This window comes from Exophiala xenobiotica (genome assembly GCF_000835505.1).
Source record: "Exophiala xenobiotica strain CBS 118157 unplaced genomic scaffold supercont1.5, whole genome shotgun sequence".
NCBI lineage: Eukaryota > Fungi > Ascomycota > Eurotiomycetes > Chaetothyriales > Herpotrichiellaceae > Exophiala > Exophiala xenobiotica.
In genome coordinates, this window is record NW_013562490.1 from 1,326,725 (window position 1) to 1,348,293 (window position 21,569).

Genomic DNA, 21,569 nt, shown 5'->3' on the forward strand with positions numbered 1-21,569 from the left:
GATGTGCTTGATGTGCTTGATGTGCTTGATGTGCTTGATGTGCTTGATGTGCTTGATGTGCTTGATGTGCTTGATGTGCTTGATGTGCTTGATGTTAGGTGGGTGTATTCGAAACGTCTGCGAGCAACAGCACCTCTCCTGCTTGCACAATTTGCGAACTGAAATCCAATTTCCAACCATACCTCGTCGCGGTTACATTGTCGTCATTCACATGTTTCTGCATCAACGAGGTTTGCCATATCTTGCGGCCAAATACCGGAGCCATAGGTGAATGATGCTGGACCTTTGATGTCTGCCGTCGCAAAGGCATCGAACAATGCCGACATGGATCGGGTGTTAGACCATGGAAAAGTAGGCTGATCCGGCACCCAAAGATTTTCAAGGCTGGTGTAACTCATCATGGCGATCGCCGCGCGAGACTTCAGCTCGAGACATCCGTTGTACAGGCTACGGAGCCCGTCACTGTCCATGGCCCCAGCAATTCTGTCCAGGTATACGAGGCCCTCGTCAATCAACAAATCGTCCGACTCCAGGTGACTATGCAATGGCAACTCATATATTGTCAATTTGTTGATGATAAGGATGACCATGGACGTCAGATAGACACAGGAGATTTGTCTAGAAGCGTTTGTTAGCGGTGTACTTCACTACGACCTCGGGACGCGGTTCCAGCGTTCAACGTACCCGAGCAGTGCCAGATCCTGCTTGTGCACGACCTTGAACAATCTCATACACTCCCTTGCGGTCTCTAGATCTTGCACCCAGGTCGTTGGCAATGGTGATTCCTGCCAAGGCGTGTCGGAGATGAGAGCAGCTCGACCCGAGTACCTGTCGCTGTAGGTCGTCACTCGTCGCATCCATTCCGGGTCATGCGCATAGATACCATGGGCCAGGTAATAACAGTGGTAATAAATAAAATGCAAGTGTACCAGATACCGTAGATTTGTGCCGAAGGATCGGTCCGAGAGCATGTCCGGCTGAAACTGCAGGGGAATTGATTGCTTCCATTCATGCACCATGGAATCTAAATCTGCCATTGCAGCTTCTCGCTCGTCGACTGTAGATTTCTCCGCCCGGACGGAGTAGATGCCGTGGTACATCCGAGCTTGAATGCGTGCAAGATCAGTCCGACAGAGGAGAAAGTTGAGCCACGTCTGACCGTCACCTGCAAAAATTATGCTTGATTTGTCATTGAGATCTTTGAATTCGGGGAGAGCGACATCCATGTCGTCGTCTTGCTGGAGGTAGGGATCCCTGAGACGGAGACTCATTTCCCTGTCAAGCACATACATGATCCAGAAGACCCGATCTCTTTCCAGAGCCGTGCTGTCGTCGAACATCTCTCTGCTAGATCTGGTATGGAGCCTCAGTCGGTGAGCCAACTTAAATGCAATCGCGATCAGTGTTGCGGCTGGTCGGGGGTTTGGTCCTGCTATAAACAGCATGACCAGACCCAAGACAGCCTGGATCCCCAACAGATCTTGATCTCGCGTCACCAAGTTGCACAAGACCGACTGGGCATTCTGGATGAATTGGCGCATAAGACGGTCGTCGTCTGGAGACTTTGTAGAAGAGTCCTGCCAAAGAGACAACGCCAGGACAACATTGATCGCAGCAAAAGGGGCAGGGAATCGTGTATGCGAGATGTTGTACCACCTCATTAGCATGCGCATAAATCTGCCTTCATGAAAGAGAGGCACCATGCTGTTGAAGCAGGCGAAGTAGGTCTCGACGATGGGGAGTACGACGTGGAGTTCCGGCAGATCATATCCTGGTAGCGCTGGGACTGGCAGCGCATCCGGAACTGGGTGTAAACGCATGTCAATGGATGGTTTATGTTGCACCGCTCCTTTGAGCGTGATATCCTGGGGTTTCTGTCTTTGGTTGACCGAATGGCAATTGACGGCTGCGATGGTAACCCTTTGATCACCAGCCTTGAGCATTGCTTCAACTTGAGATAGGCGGCCCTCGAGATGCCCGAAATCCTCGGGTGTACTCCGCAGCAATCAGCAGGGCGATGGATGGCCTTGCAAGTGTCAAGCTCACCTTTCCCGTACTTTTTGCCTCTTTTTGGGCCTCTGCAATTGTGGTGTGTAGGTACATTTCGCCTTGTACAAGATACAATGCGAGCATTCAGGCACCTTTGCATCACACTTGATCTTCTTCAAATGGCAGACGTCGCAAGCCTTCAGCGCCAGTTATGATTAGCCACTTCAGCCTCAGCTGCATGGCAATCCCTACCTTTCTCCTTCCAATACCCTGCCGACGATTTTGGCTCTCCATGACATGGAAGCGAAGGATGCCAGACGCCCCGATGCAAATTGCCCAGTGATTCCGCTGTCGCAGGACAACAATAATGGGGAGCAAAGTTAAAGGAGAATTGTACAAATGGTGGAATGAAGTATGGAGAAGGATGATTTGCCCGAGACTTCGGTCCGCGGACTTGGATGCTTACAAATCCCCACATCACCATCGGGCTGCCATTGCGGGTGGTGGTTGGGTGGCCTGAAAGGAAGCACCGACCCTTGCACGGGAGATCCATTACTTCCTACATTGGGACTCCCTCAAGCATCCAGTCGAGCAGCTTGCTGTTCTTGATCTCATCGGCCCTCTCCATCATTTCTTCGACATCCCAGTTTGCCCATACGAATTTGCTCTTGAGAAATTTCGCTTCGGGCGATGCAAGCCAAACACAGAATTGTCCGGGCAGATCAGCTGGTCACACGATTAGTACCAGGGCTTCCAGATGGGCAGCACGAGACAGGAAACGTACCAACATCAGGAGCTCTAGGTTCGTGTCCATTGAGATCTGTTGGCACCCAGCCAGGCTGGACATTGACCACATGAATCTCCGGATTCTCCCAGGCAAAGTAGTCCATGATCTTGAGAGCGGCCGCTTTGGACGCCGCATAGCCGCTTGCTCCAGCCATGGGCCTGAAATGTGCAACTGCCGTCGAAATATGGATCACGAGCGGCTGGGGACCTGCGAGAGGGACGAACGCCTGAAGAGCATTGAAAGTGGTCAAAACGTTAAGCTCAAATCCTTGCATGAGTTTGCCCGCGTCGTAGCCCACAAGCATGCCAGGCGTTGGCAGGAAGCCAGCGTTCGACACGAGAATGTCGATCCTGCCAGACTTGTCCGTGACAGACTTGAACGCTGCATCGACTTGGCCGCGATCCGAGAGGTCGGCTTGTTCGTATAGAACATCCGTATCTTTGCTTGCCTCCTTTGATATAATGTCCGCTGCCTCCTTGAGCTTGTCAAGTCGCCTGCCTATGATAGACACACACTTCGCCCCTGCCTGAGCAAATGCGACTGCAATGCCCCGCCCGATTCCTGTTGCACCGCCGGTGACAATGACGTTCTTTCCACTTGACGACAGCTCTGGTCGCTTGGGGGAGATGGAAGAGTATGGTTCGGTGTGCCACTTTTCTGTGAATGACACCAAAGCTGGCATCTCTGATGTATCTGCCATCTTCCGCGAGCAGATAAGAAAGTTCTATTTCAAATCACAAGGTCAAATGATGAGGAGGATGCTGACTTCGTAGAGGTTAAGGATGATTGATTGCTTATCATCTTCGAAAGAGTTGGAATGGGTTGTGATATATTCATCAGGCATTTGTTTTCGAAAGCCGCGGACTTGAGATTCTCCACCAAGAGGACAGATTCTCGGGTAAGCAAACGGTTGTTTAATTTTGATCTGGTGGTCGCCACGGGACTCGTACACAGTATAGCTGGTCAAGAAGACATGTTCTCGGAGACAGAACCGCGGTCGTACAAAGCTTAGATAAGCCAGAAGGCCGCGGACTTCTTGCTCGCACGTATTCGGAACGATAAAAAGTGGCCGACGAGCCTTCTTTACCGTTTAGATGGCTAAGACTGTTTCATGTGCCGGTTTTTCAGCGATGTCATCGATTTCGTGCGTTGTCCATAAGTCCAGCATATCAAGGTCAGAATAGTCAGAGGCACCGCCAACGCCCAATATATCCACAATCTGTGCGACACAATCCAGTCTTGGTCGCCGGTGTCTTCATTAAATTGAAGAGAGAAGAAGCTCATGCTGAAAATTGTCTGCAACCAGGTTGTACGTTAGAGGCAGATCCTTGATAAGTAACCCAGACGACTCACCGAAACAAAGGTTGCCGGGAGGAAAGCAAGAGTAACCAATGCAATAGTCTTCATCGAATCACTATCCTGCTGCACAACAAGGTTGAATCCCTTTGTTATCATTAGTGCCGGTCTCTCACACAGATAGGCAACGCACTAGATTTATCTCGTTTGTCAGTCGTGCCTTGAGTGCCTCTGATCGCCGTCGGAAATTGCGTAACAACCTCAGCGAGAAGGCCATTTCGCTGTGGGGACATGCCAGCTTGGCCGCTTGCGAGTTGCCATTGGAACAATCGCAAGAACCAGTAGGATTGTTTCCGGCGTCACCAATCATCTCTGTGACACTATCACACGCAACAGCGACAATCTCGCAAGTGTGTATGACGTGTCTCGCTAGGTCGTGCAATCTGGCGAAGTTGAAGTGTCTGTCCCTGGCGATGCCGGAAATGTCTCGATCCTGGATAACCGACGGTCAATGATCATGCACAAATGTCAGTGACGCCGGCCTTCAGTTATACCTTTTCAAGCTTTCGGACAGAATCTCGAAGTGACCAGATCGATGTGTTATACAACTTGACAACTTCTGCGAGAATGCTGGCTTGAAACAAAGCCGACGCGTCCGTGGGCGGTCCGCACTTGTTCGCTGCCAGTGCGCTCATGAGTTCTTCGCGAAACATCGGTGGCGTGTCGATGCAGAAGACGACCGCCGTGCCATCCGAGACGGCATATACATAGAAGCACATTTCATACCATTTGTAGCGATACCATTCATCACCTCTCCTCGGGTGAAGTGAGTCATCGTTCAGCTGCTTGACCAGAAACTTGAACCATGATGCTATTGAGATGGTCGGTCAGCAGACTCCGTTGTGTACTCTGTTGTGTAATACTCGAGTTGGCTCCTTACTCTTGATGACTTTGATCCCGTCTTGGTGGATATGATGGCCACTGCCTGCATAGCCGTTTGACTCCCAGCAGTAAGGCTCCCACAATTCCGACGGATATGCCCAGTCCGTGGTCATGGGCACGGTGAAGCTTCCCGTATCTCCAGCTGATGGATTCAGCTCTGCGAAACTGACAGTTCTCAGCCACACATATCCAGGTATAAGAATAGTTATTCATACACTATTTGTATTCCATCCTGTGGTGGAGTCTATTCTTCCGTTAGGGTCATCATAAGGACCTTGGTAGGGACTGACCTGGAAGAATGTTTGCACATCGGGCCATTGTGGCGGCAAGAATTTCCCATTGACTGAAGTCATCAGCAGGCCCCTGGAATGTCGAATGAATTGGTACGAACCTTTGCGACGAACTTCAATCGTGACCGGCTTCTGCATTGCTGTAATTGTAAGCATTCCATCAACAGTATAATACCATTCTCAGAATTCTGAATACAGGCAGGGAAGCTCCATGATATATAGAAAATGGAACATCAGGCTGAGGTTGCCTTTTTGCAGATTTTACAGCTTCATCACCAGGGTTTCGGGTCGACTCGAGGCCTGACTGGCTGGTTCCTAGGGGACGGTGTTCAGGTGAAGAGGCACACTGCATTAGCCCGCCTGCACAAAGCTGCGCCTCCATAAATGATTCGAGGATTGAGACAATGCCACAAGCGCCCAGTTCGCCTGTGTTACAGGGAGCATGTCGTGCGCGAGCAGAAAACGTGGGTAATAGCCAGCCTGACAAAGAAATTGTCCTTCTCCAATTGCTGGCGCAGACATGATGATTACGCATGGGGGGTACTCGTACCACCTCGCTGTCTTTGACATCTAGAGACAATCATAAGTAGGGACGAGTACAGGCTTAAGGATTCAAGGATTGAGAATATGTGGTGCGCGATGATTGCTAAATTGTGCCTCGCGTCGTGCCGAACCGGTTGACAACAGCGATCTTTGATGACCTCAATCGGGAACTTGAGTGACGCTGCTCTGTTCCTCGCTCTGTCCTTTGTTCCAGTCACCATGCCAGAAACGCAACCTCTTCACTCACCAAAATATCAATGCTTGTGCATGTCTATTGATGCGTACAGTATCCGTTGTATGAAATCCCGCACCGACCAAGTGCTATCCTCGGCGATGTGATGACCATGATGGTGAACAAGACCAACTTGAAAGGTGCCTGGACCGGATTGGACATTCTGAACTGCAGGCATAGCCTCCAATCATGCAGGCATTCTGCAGCCTCACGCAGCATGTCCACTTCCTCTCCAGTGCTTCGTGAAGGCGGCTCTGGCCCGGAAGCCGTCGCTGCAATTCGCACTCTTGCTCTTGTTTCACACTGATTTCGAATAGATTCAATATGCCTCCATAGCAATGCCCCAAACCCTCGTCGAACACAATGCCTTCGGAGTGGGCTGGATCTGCGCCCTCGCGACCGAGTTTGTCGCAGTCTGCGAGCTGCTTGACGAAGAATATACTGTGGACAATTTGGACTACAAGGATGATGCGAACACATACGCGTTTGGACGCATCGGACAGCACAATGTTGTTATATCTTGTCTACCTAAAGGCAGATATGGACTCACTTCTGCTGCCTCCGTGGCTCGAGACATGCTCCGCAGCTTTCCATCCATTCGCTTCGGCTTAATGGTCGGCATAGGCGGGGGTGTGCCCAGTAAGAGACATGATATCAGGCTAGGTGATGTTGTGGTCGGGTGTCCTACCAGTACCTCTGGTGGTGTCATAAATTACCAGTATGGCAAGAGCATACAAGGACGTCGATTCGCGCGGACCGGTTTCCTGGCTCCTCCTCCTCGGGTCCTGCTCTCTGCGCTGAACAATCTAATTGCACGGCATGAGAGGCGTGGACACAGGATTCAAGATACCGTCAACCGCATAAAATCGAACCCGAGGCTCGCAGCCAGATATCGATCCCCCGGCCGTCAGCACGATAATCTGTTCAACTCCCAATACCTTCACCAGAATGAAGAAGAAGATTGTGAGGAATGTTGCGTGAGAAACGGGGTGAATCTCAGGCGGCGCAGCCCACGATCAGCCGAGCTTGACGATCCTATTATCCACTATGGACTTATAGCTTCCGCTGACAGCCTGATGAGAGATGCGGAAATGAGAGACAAACTTGCGAAAGAAGCAGACGTCTTGTGCTTCGAAATGGAGGCTGCGGGCTTGATGGATCACTTTCCATGTCTCGTCATAAGGGGTATCTGCGATTATTGTGATACTCATAAGAACAAGAGATGGCAAGGATATGCGGCAGCCGTTGCTGCTGCTTATGCTAAAGAGTTGTTGGATATCATTCCCACCGGAGAGGGTACGCAAGCCTCAGTCCAGTCTCCATTACAGTACAAAGGACTAGTTGCGTTAACGCCTCTTGTCGCTGGGACCGAGGGGGCGTCCACGGTAGAGTGAGTCACCGCAAGGCCCCAAACTTGCACCACGAGACTAACCAAGTATCCAGTGTGGTAGCGGTCCATGGGCTAGGAGGCGATGCCGTCTCGTCCTGGAGAACATCCGCCAAGTATTCATGGCTTCGCGATTGGCTTGCCAAACAAGCCTGTGACGCATGTATCTTATCGTACGGGTATGACAGTGCGCTTACCTGGAATGGAAGCGAGTCATCCGTGTGCGATACAGCCCTGGATCTCTTACAGAAGCTGTTGCTGCGACCCGCTAAAAGGTTTCTCTTTGTCTGCCATGGACTCGGCGGCGTCATCGTGAAAGTAGCTCTGGCTATGTCTCTTACGCTTCCCAAGCATGTCTACCTTCGAGACCAGCTCTTAGGCTTGGTCTTCCTTGGTACCCCACAGGGTCACTTGCATGCTGACGAATGGATGCGAATCGTATACAGAATGGCGCACGTTCTCCTGATGGGCAAACCGTATCGAATGACATTCATGGACAATCTTGAACGCATCTCGAACACCCTGGCTCTGCTTTCATTTAAATATCAAGTGGACCTCAACCATGTCCCCGTGCTATCCTATTACGAAACCGTTCCGTTCGCGGATCCTGGATTTGTTACTGTGGAACCGGAAGCCGTCATTCTGGCTTCGGCGCGCGAGCAGATCCTGCCATTGAATGCAAACCACAAGGAGATAGCCGCTCCAGATGCGAATACATGCGGAGATCGGTCTCAGGGATATTCTTCGATTGCTGCACTGATCGCGTCGGAGACAAGTCAGAACATCAAGGTACAGAGTGCAGACCTTCTCCAGAAACTCTACTGTGTCGACTATGAGCTTTATTCTGTCTGCGTGCCAGATGCCTCCCCCAGGACTGGAGTCTGGCTCTGGGACAATCGTACTTTTCAAGATTGGGCCACGTCGCAACAGAGCCGACTATTCTTGGTGAGGGCCCTTCCTGGGTATGGCAAGACGGTGCTGGCAAAGAATCTCTCGCGCGATCTGAAGAATCGAGTAAGGCCGCGCAACGATTTGCCAAATCTCGCCGATCACACAACTTTGTCGTACTTTTTCCGGGAAGATAACAGTGCCGGAACGTCAATAGTGGCCTTTCTTCGATCAATTCTGCACCAGCTGCTCCTCCAACATCCTACCCTTTGCTCCCAGGTCCAACAAGCTTTCGATTCTGCCAACAACAATGCTCACACTGGTCGAGTCCTGGAACCCCACCTGATGGCCTCGGCGCTGTGGGCTGCATTTCGATCTGTCCTACACAATCGATCGCTGGGAAAGGTCGTCCTCGTGATCGATGCTCTTGACGAAGCTGATGCCCGTGACATTCCCGAGATATGCTTTGGCTTGCTTGAAACACTATTATCAGTGGATGATCAGCACAGGTTGAAGGTTCTTGTGACCAGCCGAGATAGCTATACCATCTCGCAACAACTCCAATCGAGTAATATGGTTGATACTCTTGACATTACACCAGAGCACACTCATACAGATATTGAGATCTTCCTAGAAAACGCCACTGCAGAGTTTGCGCTTGAGTACAATGTTCCTGACAGTGACATCCAGCAAATTCGAAGTCAGATCTCGCTAAAATCAGATGGCATGTTCCTCTGGGCGAGCTTGGCTTGGGAGCACTTCAAAGGTGGTATCGCCTTATGGAGCAAAGGAACAGTCCAGGAGCGCCTCAAAGCTCTTGGAAGTCTGCCTCCCGGGCTATACGCACTGTATGTGAAATTGTTACAGAAGATCGACAAAGATGTGTTGAAAGGACTACACGCAGTCTTCTTGATCGTCGCAGCGACAGCACGACCGCTCACATGCGAAGAAGCTGAACAAGTGCTGGGTATAAAAGGCTGGGAGACTCGTACGACCGAGCTAGACGTACCGTTTTCAATCCGGGCAACAGTCAACCTACACTGTGCGGATCTACTCAAGATCAGCCCTGCTGGAGTAATCAGAGCTGTACACCTGTCACTGAAGGATTTTATCCGGGAGAGTTTACTGAAGCAGCAAGCCAGTGCGCTGCACAGCAAGATCGCCCAGCACTGCATTCATTATCTGACACTGGCGGATGTTCGGGAAGCGGCTTCCGAAGACATACAAAGAGCTTCCGCCGAGTCCTGTTTGATGCGCTACTTCGCATTCTACGATTATGCCGCAACATATCTCAAGTACCACATGAATCGTGTCGACTCCGATGACAATGTGTGGCTACAATATGGCTCCATGGTGAAGAATTACGCCGCGTTTCACACTGCCGTGGAAGCGGATCACAACTCGCATATCAACGTAGAGCATCTCACAGCTCCTGCTTACTATGCCGAGACACCTCTCGGCCATGCTATACGACTGTACGGGTCGGCTCTCATTCGCGCGTTTGTCAGCGTTTCTTACGACCTCGACGAGAAAATCTTATACCGTTCAAACAGTCAGGTTGTGGAGGCCAACACGGCGTTGCACTCGTATATCGATCATCAAGACGTGGTGGCAGAATTGTTAAGCTGCGGCGCATCTCCCAATGTAACTGACTATGTGAAACGAACGGCTCTACACCTGGCGGTACTTCGAGGTTCTCGACCAACCATGAAGTTGCTGCTGGCTCTGAAAACCCTCAACGTGAACGCACAGGATGCCGAAGGGCGGACAGCCTTACACTACGAAGCAACTTCTGGACATGGCTCTCTTCTTCTCAACGACAGTCGCGTCGATGTCGACATCCGGGACAACAATGGTCGAACTGCTGTTACCTTGGCTGCATCCCTGGGAGATCATCAGACGACTGTGGATTTCCTGCGCAGTCAACGCAATGCCATGGCACAACATGATGGGGAATTAAGTCTTCTCATTGCTGCAGCACAACAAGATTGGCTAGATGTTACTCTTGAGGTCCTTTCGCAACTGTCCGACGTCTCGGCTCATCGCGGGTATGACGGTAAGACCATCCTTCACTGGGCCGTCATCAATGACTGGGAGGAGGTCATGGTCCGGGCCATCCTACTTGCTCGGGCTAAAGTCAACGACTATGATTCTAGAAAGCGAACGGCCCTTCATGAAGCTGCGGAGTACGGCAATTTCAAACTGGCTCGGAAGCTCATCGCACACGGCGCTTCTGCGAGATATCGTGACCAACAGGGTCGAACGCCGCTTCAACTTGCAGCTATTGAGGGCTTTTCGGACACGGTTCTAGCTCTGATGAACTCGGATTTCAATGTAAATGATGCGGACCAACAGCGTCGAACCATTGCGCACTGGGCCGCTTCGTGGGACTGGCCGATGATTATGCGACGTGTTCTCGAGGAGCCTGACGTAGAGCTTCTTAGGCACGACTGCATGGGAAGGACAGTCTTACACATTGCAGCGCTATGCGGCTGTCCGAATGTGCTCAAGCTCCTGATGAATGAGCGCGTCCTCAACATCGACGAGACAGACGGGATGGGGAACACATTGCTTCACCTGTCAGCAAGAGCTCGGAGTAGTTCGGTGGTCGACGTCCTCCTCAATGCAAGCAGTTTCAACAAGGCTCAGGCCGTAAACAAATATGGGCAGACAGCATTGGATGTCGCAATTGAGTATGGCGCAGAAGAAGTAACGAAACAGCTCAGGGAAAGGCGAATCAGCGAACAGAAAGACGTCAACTGGGAAATACGTAACAAAGTATTCTACCTCAGGAGGCCACCCCAGCTGAAGCATGACCCGAGCAAGGAGAACTGGTCGGTTGTCCCCTACGGTCGTGAACCAGAGCCCCCCAAAGTCCCAAAGCTAGAGGGTGGCGAGCGCCGCCCTTCCCCTCCCAGGAGCGCAGAAGAATATCGAGAAGGACCCGAGAAGAGAGTTCGTCCAGAAAGCGACGTACATATTCGGCCCGATCGAGAGAAACGTCGGACTGCCACTCGAGAATTCCCCAGCCGGCCACTCCAGCGTGATAGCCAGCCCGTCTACGTCAAATGCCACACGAGGTACCTTTTACCGCAAACGCTGGACAGATACAATTTGCCATGGGAGTGGGATGTAAGTGTCCCGTCGCAGTGTTCCTGAAGTAGCTCCTCTTTCTGGTTATCCTATATTGACCTGCTTCTCTCGCAGACGACAGCACGTGACTACCTTGTCATCAAGCAAAAAGTATCCGAAGAGCTACTCGAAGAGCTCTTCGAGGATACGAGATTCCTGCAGAGGCAGCAACAGGGCCGTGGATCTGTATAGAGGCAATAGGATACTGTCTGCTGGGTGACTGGGTACCAATACTAGGAAGAGATACACCGGTATGCCAGACTGACATTTCGGTGTTGCTGCTCTTGTTCCGACTTTATATTGACATCTGGGAAAGCCGGCTGGAAGATCTTCCTGATGTCTGTCGTGTTGTCCAGACATCACCACGCAGGGACTCACCTCGAAGCATGAGTGCCTTCTTAAACGACACCACCGTGAGATCTCTAAGTTACTTGCTCCCAATTAGATTTCGTGTTCTTCCGGCGGCCCTTATTTGGTTGCGCTCTTACACTTGCTATCTCCCGATCATCTGCCTCTGTGGGCGTGAGAGCGGCCTCGGGACCGTGATAAACCTCAGAGGTCGACGCATAGGTGTTCTCGAAAACGTAATCTACGTTGCTCACCTCGTCCCAACACCCGACCTTTTCTTCATATCCTGCGCTTGCAACTCCGTCAGAGCCACCATGATGTCTCGAACAAGTACGGAGGACGGAGTACTGATAGTCTTTTCAGCAGGGCGTGACATGCTCTCCACTTGCAAACACCTCACATTGGAAGAACGAGGTGCCGTCCCTGCGAAGCGGACGCAGGACGCAGGATGCAGTGACCTCCCGAACCCATCCATCCCGAAAGTGAATCTCTCGCAACACTCCCAACGCGATTACAGGGAAGAGCAGGATACAAGGCAAGGGAAGAATAGAAACTACATCCACCCAACACTCAACGCCGTGCGAGGCCCATAGTTGAGTCTCTTCCGATCCATCGATCCGGTCGGAGCAGGGCAACAACATCAGATAAAAAATGTCGCAGCTTACAGAGACAGCCACTTCTTCAAGAACGCAACCTCCTTTGGATGCAAGACGTCCCTCGCCTTGCCCATGAGCTCATAATGGTCCGCATCCACGATGGCATACTCCTTCGGCTCGCTCAGTTTGTTATACTGCCTCATCACCATGTCCGCCGGACTATTCGTATCTCTGCTCGCCACGCCAAAGAACACCGGTGTCGGGCACAAGTTCTCCAGGTGTGCCATGGCCGTCGAATATGTCGACACATCATCGAGACTACGATCACCCACAGGTCAGCAAACTCTGCCCATTTTTGCCCTGGCTCTCCTCCCCAGCCTCTGTCTATTTCAGCTCGAACACGGAAGCGACCAAGGAAGGGGGCAAAGCTTCCCCCTGTGTCAAAGAGGGAAGCGCACAAAGTCCAAGTTCACCGCGAAGAACCACTCACCTCCTCAAAGTAAGCTCATTCCTCCAGCCCCTCTCATCATCCTTGCCCACCCACCGGCCAAAAAAAGCCGTACTCTCCGGACTCGGCAGGACACACTGGCCACCCTCTGCACTGATGACAGGCACTCTAATCGGCTCTTCGCCCTTCGCCCTCGCAAGCCGATCCATCTCGAAAAGCCCCTGCATTGCATTCAACGCATGCGGCGCCGCCAACCTCTTACAAATCTCCGTCCCATCCATCCCCGGGCCCAGCGCAACCACGGCCTTGACTCTCCGATCAATCGCGCCCACATACACCGCGTGGATCGCGGACAATGAGTATCCCCACACGCCGATCTTGCTCTTGTCCACGTCCTCCCGTGTCTGGACGTACGTGACCGCATCGCGCGTATCGTTCGCTTGCAACCAGGTGTTGACCTCCTGTCTCGGCGCGTGCGATGCCGTGTCTGACGCCCCGAACCCGCGATGGTCATACACCAGGCACGACACCGCCAAGTCGGACACGTACTTGGACGCGACATGGTCCAGGCCCATCTCTTTGATGCATGAGAGGCCGTGCGTGAGGATCATGCATGGCAGTTTCGTCCCCGACGAGACGTTGGACGGCGTGAAGAACCAGCCACGCAGGGTGACGTTGTCGGAGGTCTTGAACTCGACGTCGGTGCGAGTCATCTTCGCCGCCGCACGTGTGTTGTCTTTCGTTCGTGTTGGAAGGGATCCTTCACCCATATATCCTTGCCTGCGACGCCAACTAGAGAAAGGATGTGGTACAGGTATAGCAGGGATTGAGGGAGATAATGTAGACTGGATTTCAAGAGTGCTCTCGACTGTATATATCCGTCTTACCTCTGAGAGACACTTTCTTACCACGTCTCTTCTCGGTAATCCGTCCCAGATGGGACGAATCGTCATACTCCAGGGCCCCTTCAGAGCCTCTTAACACTGATCTTTTGCCGTTGCGAGAAAGCGATGTGACAGAGTGACACCCTACCAAACCCCTTCCAGCAAGGCGGTCCCATCTTCTCACACTGATGATGGCGAAAATGCAGAGACGTTCACTATTCACGGATACCAGCAAACTTCTGATTACAGAAGTAAGATCTTAGTATGGCTTAGCGTGTGCTCGGGGGTGTCGCAGAATGACCAAGACTGCTGACGAAAGTCAAAAGTACCAGAGGAGACAAGACAAAGCCAGTTAAATACCTTACTGGCAGGCTTTCCCATGGGCGAATAGACGGTGAGATAAGCCAACGACTCCGTCCGTAGTCATCCTGGACGGTCAAGAAATTGTAGACGATAAAGGAACCTCATGAGCAGAGTCGGATTTATAAGGAAAGAATCATGAAAGCAAAGAAACATATTCGTTTGTCTGTTATTGCCTATCCACACGCAAGCCCTTTTGAGCACTTCTCGCTCTCAGTAACAATCTGCCCAGTAGATGTTCCCAAACAACAAAACCCGGACCGGCCACACTCCAGACGCGCATGCGCTTCTGTTTTGCAGGTATCGAGCCACGAGCCACTCCATTTTTTCGTTGTCCTGTCGGGAAGAGGATTCGCTCAAAATCCGCCATAAGACAAGGACCGAAGGACATCACCCATCGCATATTAAGCTAGTCTAATTAAGAACAAGAGACGCCAAACCCAATGCTTCACAGGAAGAAGATAGCAGCGAACAGAGCGCTGAGACCAGTCAATGGTGCACTAGGTCCGAAAGCGATGGCCACATTGCTAGTGCTGCTACCGCTGGTGGAGGTAGATGAAGTACCGCCTGAAGTGGCAGATGGGTTGGTATCTGGGTTGGCCTTGTTGGTGAGGCAGGTGTTGACACCCTTGATGACGCCGGCAGAGTGAGCCTGGTTGAAGAGATCGCAGATGGTGGTGTTGGTGGACGTGGTCTGGACGTTGGATCCACCACGGACATCGGTAAGGGATGGCATGCTAACACTAATGAAAGAGTCAGTCCTGTCTCGCAGCGGAATCAAGATAGGAAATCGGGTCACTTACCTGTTGAAAGCACCCGCAAAGTCCAGAGCACCAACAATGGTCTTCAGCTTGGGGAGGCCATTGATAGCCTTCAGGCCGGTGTTGTTTGCGATCAAGAAACCACCACCAATCTGGGTCAAAGACGGGAATGAAATGCTTGACAGATCGGGGCTGTCAACGAAGGCTAGAGTACCACCAGTCTGAGTCAAGTTGGGAGCAGCGAACGTCTTGAAAGTGTCGGAGTAGAAACCCATGGAGCCACCAACGTTGGCTAGAGACGGCATGGAAATCTTGCTGACGTTGCGGAAGGTCAAGTTGGCAGCATCTTCAAGGTTGGGGAAGCTAATCTCAAGGTCACGGCCGTTGGCGGAGAAAGCCAGAGAAGTGGTGACGTTGGCTAGGTCGTTGACATTCACATCGGTAAGATAAGGGTTGTTGTTGATATCCATACTTCCAACGGCAGTCAGCTCGATACCGTTGATGTTGTTCAACTGAGTGTTGGAAATGTAGATCTGGTTGGCTTGCTGCACACCCTGTGCGAAGTTCAAGCTCTGGAGGGCAGGCAAACCGACCCAGTTGATCTTGTTCACACCCGTAAGCGAGTCGAACTGGAGGGTTGACATAATGGTGAGGCCAGTCAGACTGAATGTGCCGGTAATGGTGCCGAGCTGGTCTGAGGTGATGGCAGTCAACTGTGTAGCGTTGTTGCAAGTGAGATCACCCTTGATCTGTTGAACACCGTTGATCGCAACTTGTCCGGAGGCGGTTGAATCAATGATCACGTCTCCATTGTATGTCTTGCAAGAGGCAATTTGCTGAGCATCTGTGCTGCTGGCAATGGTGATTGAAGGTCCGTCGCAGACATCGTTTTGTGCTGAACCCAGATGTTAGCCATGTCATGTTCTCTTTCTTCCCAGATGTGCTTCAATCCGATCTCTTGCGCGTTTTGGGCTTCGAAACGATCAAAGGTGCTAATGACACGTACCGAGGACGGCGCTCGCGATAGCGAGAGTAGGAAGGATGAACTTTGTGAAGGCCATTGCGAATCTATGAATCAGCGAGAAAGCTGTGATCAAGGTCAGCGAGTTTGCTTCGCAAGTTTTGCTGCTCGCGAGGACTGAAACGGTTTGATGTGCTTTTGGACAGGGATGACGCGGCACCCCCCACTGAGAAGGTGAGGAAGCAAGGTGAAGGTGATGCTGTGGACTTACTGACCTGAAATGCAATATTAAAGGGAATAGAAGGTGAAAGGCGTGATACAGCTGGCTCGAAGCAAGTCGTAAGAACTTTTGAGGAATGAATTCGTTGGGTTCCGGGTGAACACGCAACGGATAAACAAAAGCTTCAGCGAAGGAGAAGCTGTACTGTTGTTGCTTGAAGTGTCAACACAGTAGGCCGGACGGCAGGTACGATCCTCGTAAATTTAAGAGAGAGGAATCCACGAGTGGCTTGGCTTGTTGAAGAAGAAGAAACAAACAGCAGCAGCAACGATGGACTGTTGTGTGGTATAAAGTGCAGCTGGAAGATTTGAAGAGAAGGGGGATGGCAGGAAAATAGATTGGGAACGGGAATGGGGAGGGTGAAGAATGAATCCAACGGACGAGGGCGTTGATTGGGTGCAAAGGGCAGCCGCAGGTGAGGAAGCCCGCAAAAGCCAGTCAAAAGCCAGTCAAAGCCAGCCAGAGAACTTCCCAGTCGTGCCAGTGCTTGCTTTGACGGCCAGATCAACCCAGCAAGCTGCAGAAGCTCGGGCTGCACCAGGCGGGGACGGCAAGGGATCACCAGCTTCACACCAAGGACACCCGTGGACATCCAGCTGTTGACTCGCGCTTGCTGCACAGCTTGTTGCAGCTGTGGAGTCGGATTGACGGCCTAGTAAAAGGGGATGGCTGTATTGATACCGTACCGGCACTGCAGCCATCTGGGCCATCTGCGCGCCCCCATCATGTCAACAACCACCACCTTTTTTCCATCTCCTCTCCAGCATTTACATAGTATGTAACTTATTATTGTTGCATCTCCACCAACAGGCATGCAGCCATGTCGACCTTCTCAAGCTTTTCGCCTCAGCCACCCTGCATGGTCCACTCCCACCAGAACTGCATGCACGCCACGCACGCCAACCTTCTCCGGGCCTCTCGAGAACTCCAATCTGAGACATGTCGACTCCTCCAATGCTTGCCACCTCGAGCCATGACTTGTGCGTCGTGTTAGTGCCTTCTTACGCCGCTCGTGATAAGAAGATGGCCTTTTATCGCGCCCGGAGGAACACATATCTCGCTTGAGCAGACACTATGGCACTAATCCGATTCTTTCACACTTGAATTGCGAACGCAGATCCACCAAATGGAGTATGTCCGCTTATGGCTGTTTGGCCGTTCACTTCCGATCACCTACTTGTACATACGGTGGTAGATCCATGACCATATCATGCTTAACCGAGATAATTCATTACTATTGAGAACAGCATGGTTTGAAGAGAGATGAGGTTCGAATTGATGGAAACTTGACTTGACGGCAAAACAAGACGTGTCATGTCGTGCTTCATTTAATGCATATACATTCCGATGTCAAAATTGTGACAAAAGCACACTCACAAGCCATCAGCTGCTCTCCGCTTGTGCTTCAACTATGAAGTTCATCTCTTTCCAATCCTTGTTGATCGTCATCACAAAGCAAGGATGAAATTCTCCTTCCCCGTCCAGGGTTACTCGTTGATCTCTCCCCAGTCACTCCATCAGCATCAAGCTTGGTTGCTCGCACCCAGCTGGCACAGTAACTTCTGGGCGTCCACAATGCACATGCGGCCGTCGACTCCAAGCGACTCCAAGCGGGAAAAGTCAGTGGTCCATAACCCACCGCTGCGTGGTATCAATGTCTCCGTCACCCAATGCGCTAGGTCCGGTGCCCAGATGTCCGCCACACTTGTTCCACCATGGCTCGTAGTGCATTTTGTCGTTACAATACGTTACGAACCACGGATCACACATCCCAGGCTCACGCCCACAAACGAGATAGGGCTATTCTCTTCTTGGACATCCACTTTCGATGAGCGCTCTTCAATTTCCATTGAGATCCGCCTAACAACGACATGCATGATCATCGTCCGAAATGAGCACAATTGAAATCATCGTTGCTTCCAAGTCTGGTATCTCTCAAAATATACCATGCTTTCAATAGTCCAGCGACACAGGCATGGTTCTGGAATCTCTGTGACAAGGTTTGTCTCTCCTTCACGACCCAAATCCTCGGATCGAGTACGGAACACCACGGGAGCATGCGTGCCTAGAACATATATTGCACTACTTGATACGTTTGTTGATGCATACCCTGGACTTCCTCTTAACTCAAGAGACGCACCTTCGGTTTGCGGGGAAGGGCAGAACGGTTCGAATATGCGACTATCGAACTAGTATTGATGATGGATCTGAGCCTGATGATCAAGCCAGAATGTTGTAAAAGTTGGTTCCTCCGCGTTCTCACGTGACTTCGTCTGGCTTAGGTCAGCCAGATACGCGCTCGGCCAAGCACAGGCAGCCTTCCGCAAGGATCTTTAAGATGACGACAAAAGAGCAACGAGCTACATCGGAGGGTGTAGGTCGTAGTTCTGTATCTCAATTCCTTTCTCGTTTTGGGTCAGCTTCTTGCTTCTTTTGTTGGAAGTCCGAACAACGTGTCCGACTGTCGTTGATCAGGAAACTTCAAGCTGGCCTGCCGCTCGCTGAGAGCCGAGCACGCCTAGAGAACAGCATCCTCCACATCGTCGAATGCTGAGTCGCGGCTTCTTCAAAATGACTATCCGCAGATCCATCAGAATTGCTTCAGTAGCTGCTGTCCCCGGCTCAGAAGGGCCCTCTAATCTTGCCATTACGACCAAGAAACGCTCAGCTACCTCCGACACCCCTCCGAATAAATCCAAAAAGCCTAAGCCTACCAACGATTCGATTTCCGTCAAAGGCGAAGCAACGGCACCGGAGTTCAAGGTTCCAATCACACCAGTGAAGAATTCAAGAAGAGCTTCCACAGCCAAGGAGCCTAAACATCCTCCATTGACTCCAACACCCAGCTTTGTGAATATCCTCCGGGCTCCTTATAGTTCAGGAGATGTTGACGATGCAACGCCGCCACCAGACCGCCCGGCCGGGCCTCACATCACCAATGCTCCTTTAGTCACCCCTGGTGGTACGCAGAAAGTCGCATACCCTGAAGACTTGCCTGATTCGACACCATCTAAGACGGGATTACCTAGACCAACAGGTACAACGAACACACTTCTCGATCAAGCTTGTGCACATCTGACCTGCGTCGATCCTCGGTTCAAAGCAATCATCGAGAAACACCCGTGTTCGATATTCTCGCCCAGGGGTCTCGCAGAACAGATAGACCCCTTTCGCTCATTATCAAGCGGCATCATGGGTCAGCAGGTATCTGGAGCAGCTGCCAAGTCTATCAAGAACAAGTTTATCGCCTTGTTCAACGAGGAAGGTTCAGAAAATCCTAAGTTTCCAACTCCAGCACAAGTCGCTGCAACGGATATAGCACGGCTCCGACTGGCAGGGCTATCACAACGAAAAGCAGAATACATCCAGGGTTTAGCAGAAAAGTTTACGACAGGGGAGCTTACGACAGATATGCTCATGAAAGCTACGGACGAAGAAGTCATGGAGAGATTGATCGCCGTTCGCGGCCTTGGAAAATGGAGCGTCGAGATGTTCGCATGCTTCGGGCTGAAGAGATTGGACATATTGTCCACCGGCGACCTGGGCGTCCAGCGTGGCATGGCAGCGTTCTATGGAAAAGACGTGAAAAAGCTCAAGGCCAAAGGTGGCGGGAAGTGGAAGTACATGTCCGAGCAGGAGATGTTGGATAAATCAGCTCCTTTCGCTCCATATCGCAGTTTGTTCATGTGGTACATGTGGCGGGTTTCGGATGTGGATGTCGAGGTCATGAACACCGTGTAACGGTCCAGTTCCATGGACTCTTATTGTATATGTACAGAAGTCGTTCGGCTGTCACCGCAACTGCATGTTTGGGCTGCCTTTCATCTCAGCGCACCGCAATCGACTTTGTCTCCTCCACTCGATGTGTGAAACTAGTTCTACTTCCTCCGCTCCACGACCATTGACTCCAGATCAGCACGCTCCTTCAACTCGGCTTCGATTTCTTCGATAATGGGGCTCAAATAGGGTTGATCCTGCGTTCAATAATCAGCAACCATTCGTGGCTCGCAGGTCTTTTCTAGGGTCCTTCTCACTTCGTCTGCCTTCGTTTGGTCTTCGGCAGGTAACAGTTGATGAGCCAAAGAGCACTATTGCGAAGCTGTCAGTCCGGCGTCCTCCTCACGATCATGAATCATAGATCATTGGCGTACTTGGAAAGCTCTTCGCAGTCGGAAAACCCGGTCATATGCTTCTTTTGGTGGCAGTCTCTTGAGTGCGAGCTGGACAATATCGTTTTCTTCGGGAATTAGGTCGTCGGCTCTAAGCCCTGTGACATGGTCAATGACTCTGTCTCCCACACCAGTGTTGGAGCTCTCATGATGTCGTACCCAATCTTCTGTAACCGGCAGCTTCGGCGTACCAGTTGGCCAGCGGCATCATCCATCTCTTCAACCATGGCCGTCTCAGGATGTATGGAGCTAAAGAAGGCGCAGACATGGTGACTTGAGGGATCGGTCGTGGACTTTGTTGAAATGGAGGTAGTTGAGCGCACCCTTGGAGCTCCGGTCGGTCAATGCCAGTCAAAGAAACAGTGACTGCGTCTTGGCGCTAAGTAGTAAATACCCGACTATGATTGGTTGCTGTTGCGATCACGTGCAAGGGATCTTTTTCAGCTTAACTTCGAGCTTCAAGTTCTTTACCTGTTGATGTTGACAATACGGGGGACTAAATGATAGCAATGCAAGCCTCTGCTGTCAGATGCATCATCTGATTGGTGATGGAGGGCGAGTATCACAACAGAGCCGTTGCTCTTTGAGGACCCTTCAGTAAGCATTGTACGCCTTGTGTTCGCACGAAGAGTCGGAATCGAGCCACGAGCCACGAGTCATCGAGCACAAGAACTACCGCCAGGCTCCGCAAGCTCCATCTTGAGATATGCAAAGGGACTGCCTTCGATCAATTTGTCAATCCCGTGGTGATATCTATGTCACAATCTGCCGGCGATGAAGTTCTGGGTTCTGACCCTGAACGTGACTTCAACTACTGCCCCTCACTGCCCACGTCTTACGGTCTTCTGGAGACGCTCAACAGTGGCGAATATACTCCTTCCATCGTATCACAAAGCGATGACTAACTGTGAGGCGATGTGCTTAAAACAGCCCCCTCCCAGACCACATTCTCCTACCTGCGGTCTCTATGACTTCCCACACCCTTCTTTGTCGTCTGTTTGGCAGCGGGCGCTGGTGGTCGAACCATCCGACAGAACTACCCAGCAGGAATGTGTGCTAAACGGCTCAGTTGTTACCTATTAGCTAGGTCATCGCCTGTCCGTCGCCAACGAGAATCGCGAATCTTCTCCACGCCGGATTCCCTGCTATCTGTCTGTCTTCACTCCTTCTCGCGCATGTCTCGATCAGTGAATAGGCATCGGAAGAAGGCAAAGTGTCAGAAAGAGCTTGCTCCAGCAGCCTTGATGAATCCGGCGGCGGCATTGGCATTACTAGT

At 51.5% G+C, this 21,569-nt stretch overlaps 8 protein-coding genes across 8 annotated transcripts; 2 read left to right on the forward strand and 6 right to left on the reverse strand.

The window, feature by feature from the left end:
• Positions 1-71: 71 nt before the first annotated feature.
• PV05_08230 (uncharacterized protein) lies at positions 72-2,241 on the reverse strand. The gene is made up of 3 exons (XM_013457730.1): positions 2,047-2,241; positions 685-1,995; positions 72-618 (listed from the first exon to the last, which is right to left on the reverse strand). The coding sequence occupies exons 2-3, from the start codon at positions 1,941-1,943 to the stop codon at positions 204-206; spliced, it is 1,674 nt and encodes a 557-aa protein (XP_013313184.1). The 5' UTR covers positions 1,944-1,995; positions 2,047-2,241; the 3' UTR covers positions 72-203.
• A 307-nt stretch (positions 2,242-2,548) lies between these two features.
• PV05_08231 (uncharacterized protein) lies at positions 2,549-3,476 on the reverse strand (the record flags this gene model as incomplete). Its single annotated transcript, XM_013457731.1, has 2 exons — positions 2,549-2,715; positions 2,774-3,476. The coding sequence occupies 2 exons, from the start codon at positions 3,474-3,476 to the stop codon at positions 2,549-2,551; spliced, it is 870 nt and encodes a 289-aa protein (XP_013313185.1).
• A 398-nt stretch (positions 3,477-3,874) lies between these two features.
• On the reverse strand, positions 3,875-5,460 carry PV05_08232 (uncharacterized protein; the record flags this gene model as incomplete). The annotated part of the gene is made up of 8 exons (XM_013457732.1): positions 3,875-4,072; positions 4,130-4,219; positions 4,266-4,565; positions 4,627-4,943; positions 5,013-5,179; positions 5,230-5,258; positions 5,305-5,357; positions 5,406-5,460. The coding sequence occupies 8 exons, from the start codon at positions 5,458-5,460 to the stop codon at positions 3,875-3,877; spliced, it is 1,209 nt and encodes a 402-aa protein (XP_013313186.1).
• A 606-nt stretch (positions 5,461-6,066) lies between these two features.
• On the forward strand, positions 6,067-11,953 carry PV05_08233 (uncharacterized protein). The gene is made up of 3 exons (XM_013457733.1): positions 6,067-7,469; positions 7,523-11,486; positions 11,562-11,953. Exons 1-3 carry the CDS (start codon positions 6,418-6,420, stop codon positions 11,676-11,678), a joined length of 5,133 nt encoding a protein of 1,710 aa, XP_013313187.1. The 5' UTR covers positions 6,067-6,417; the 3' UTR covers positions 11,679-11,953.
• Positions 11,954-12,451: 498 nt separating this feature from the next.
• On the reverse strand, positions 12,452-13,976 carry PV05_08234 (uncharacterized protein). The gene is made up of 2 exons (XM_013457734.1): positions 12,921-13,976; positions 12,452-12,748 (listed from the first exon to the last, which is right to left on the reverse strand). Exons 1-2 carry the CDS (start codon positions 13,829-13,831, stop codon positions 12,496-12,498), a joined length of 1,164 nt encoding a protein of 387 aa, XP_013313188.1. The 5' UTR covers positions 13,832-13,976; the 3' UTR covers positions 12,452-12,495.
• Positions 13,977-14,261: 285 nt separating this feature from the next.
• PV05_08235 (uncharacterized protein) lies at positions 14,262-16,615 on the reverse strand. Its single transcript, XM_013457735.1, has 4 exons — positions 16,120-16,615; positions 15,890-15,970; positions 14,926-15,778; positions 14,262-14,865 (listed from the first exon to the last, which is right to left on the reverse strand). Exons 2-4 carry the CDS (start codon positions 15,942-15,944, stop codon positions 14,571-14,573), a joined length of 1,203 nt encoding a protein of 400 aa, XP_013313189.1. The 5' UTR covers positions 15,945-15,970; positions 16,120-16,615; the 3' UTR covers positions 14,262-14,570.
• A 1,564-nt stretch (positions 16,616-18,179) lies between these two features.
• On the forward strand, positions 18,180-19,957 carry PV05_08236 (uncharacterized protein). The gene has a single exon (XM_013457736.1). The coding sequence runs from the start codon at positions 18,672-18,674 to the stop codon at positions 19,863-19,865; it is 1,194 nt and encodes a 397-aa protein (XP_013313190.1). The 5' UTR covers positions 18,180-18,671; the 3' UTR covers positions 19,866-19,957.
• PV05_08237 (uncharacterized protein) lies at positions 19,778-20,628 on the reverse strand. Its single transcript, XM_013457737.1, has 4 exons — positions 20,453-20,628; positions 20,276-20,391; positions 20,159-20,212; positions 19,778-20,098 (listed from the first exon to the last, which is right to left on the reverse strand). Exons 1-4 carry the CDS (start codon positions 20,559-20,561, stop codon positions 20,003-20,005), a joined length of 375 nt encoding a protein of 124 aa, XP_013313191.1. The 5' UTR covers positions 20,562-20,628; the 3' UTR covers positions 19,778-20,002.
• Between the last annotated feature and the right edge of the window lie 941 nt (positions 20,629-21,569).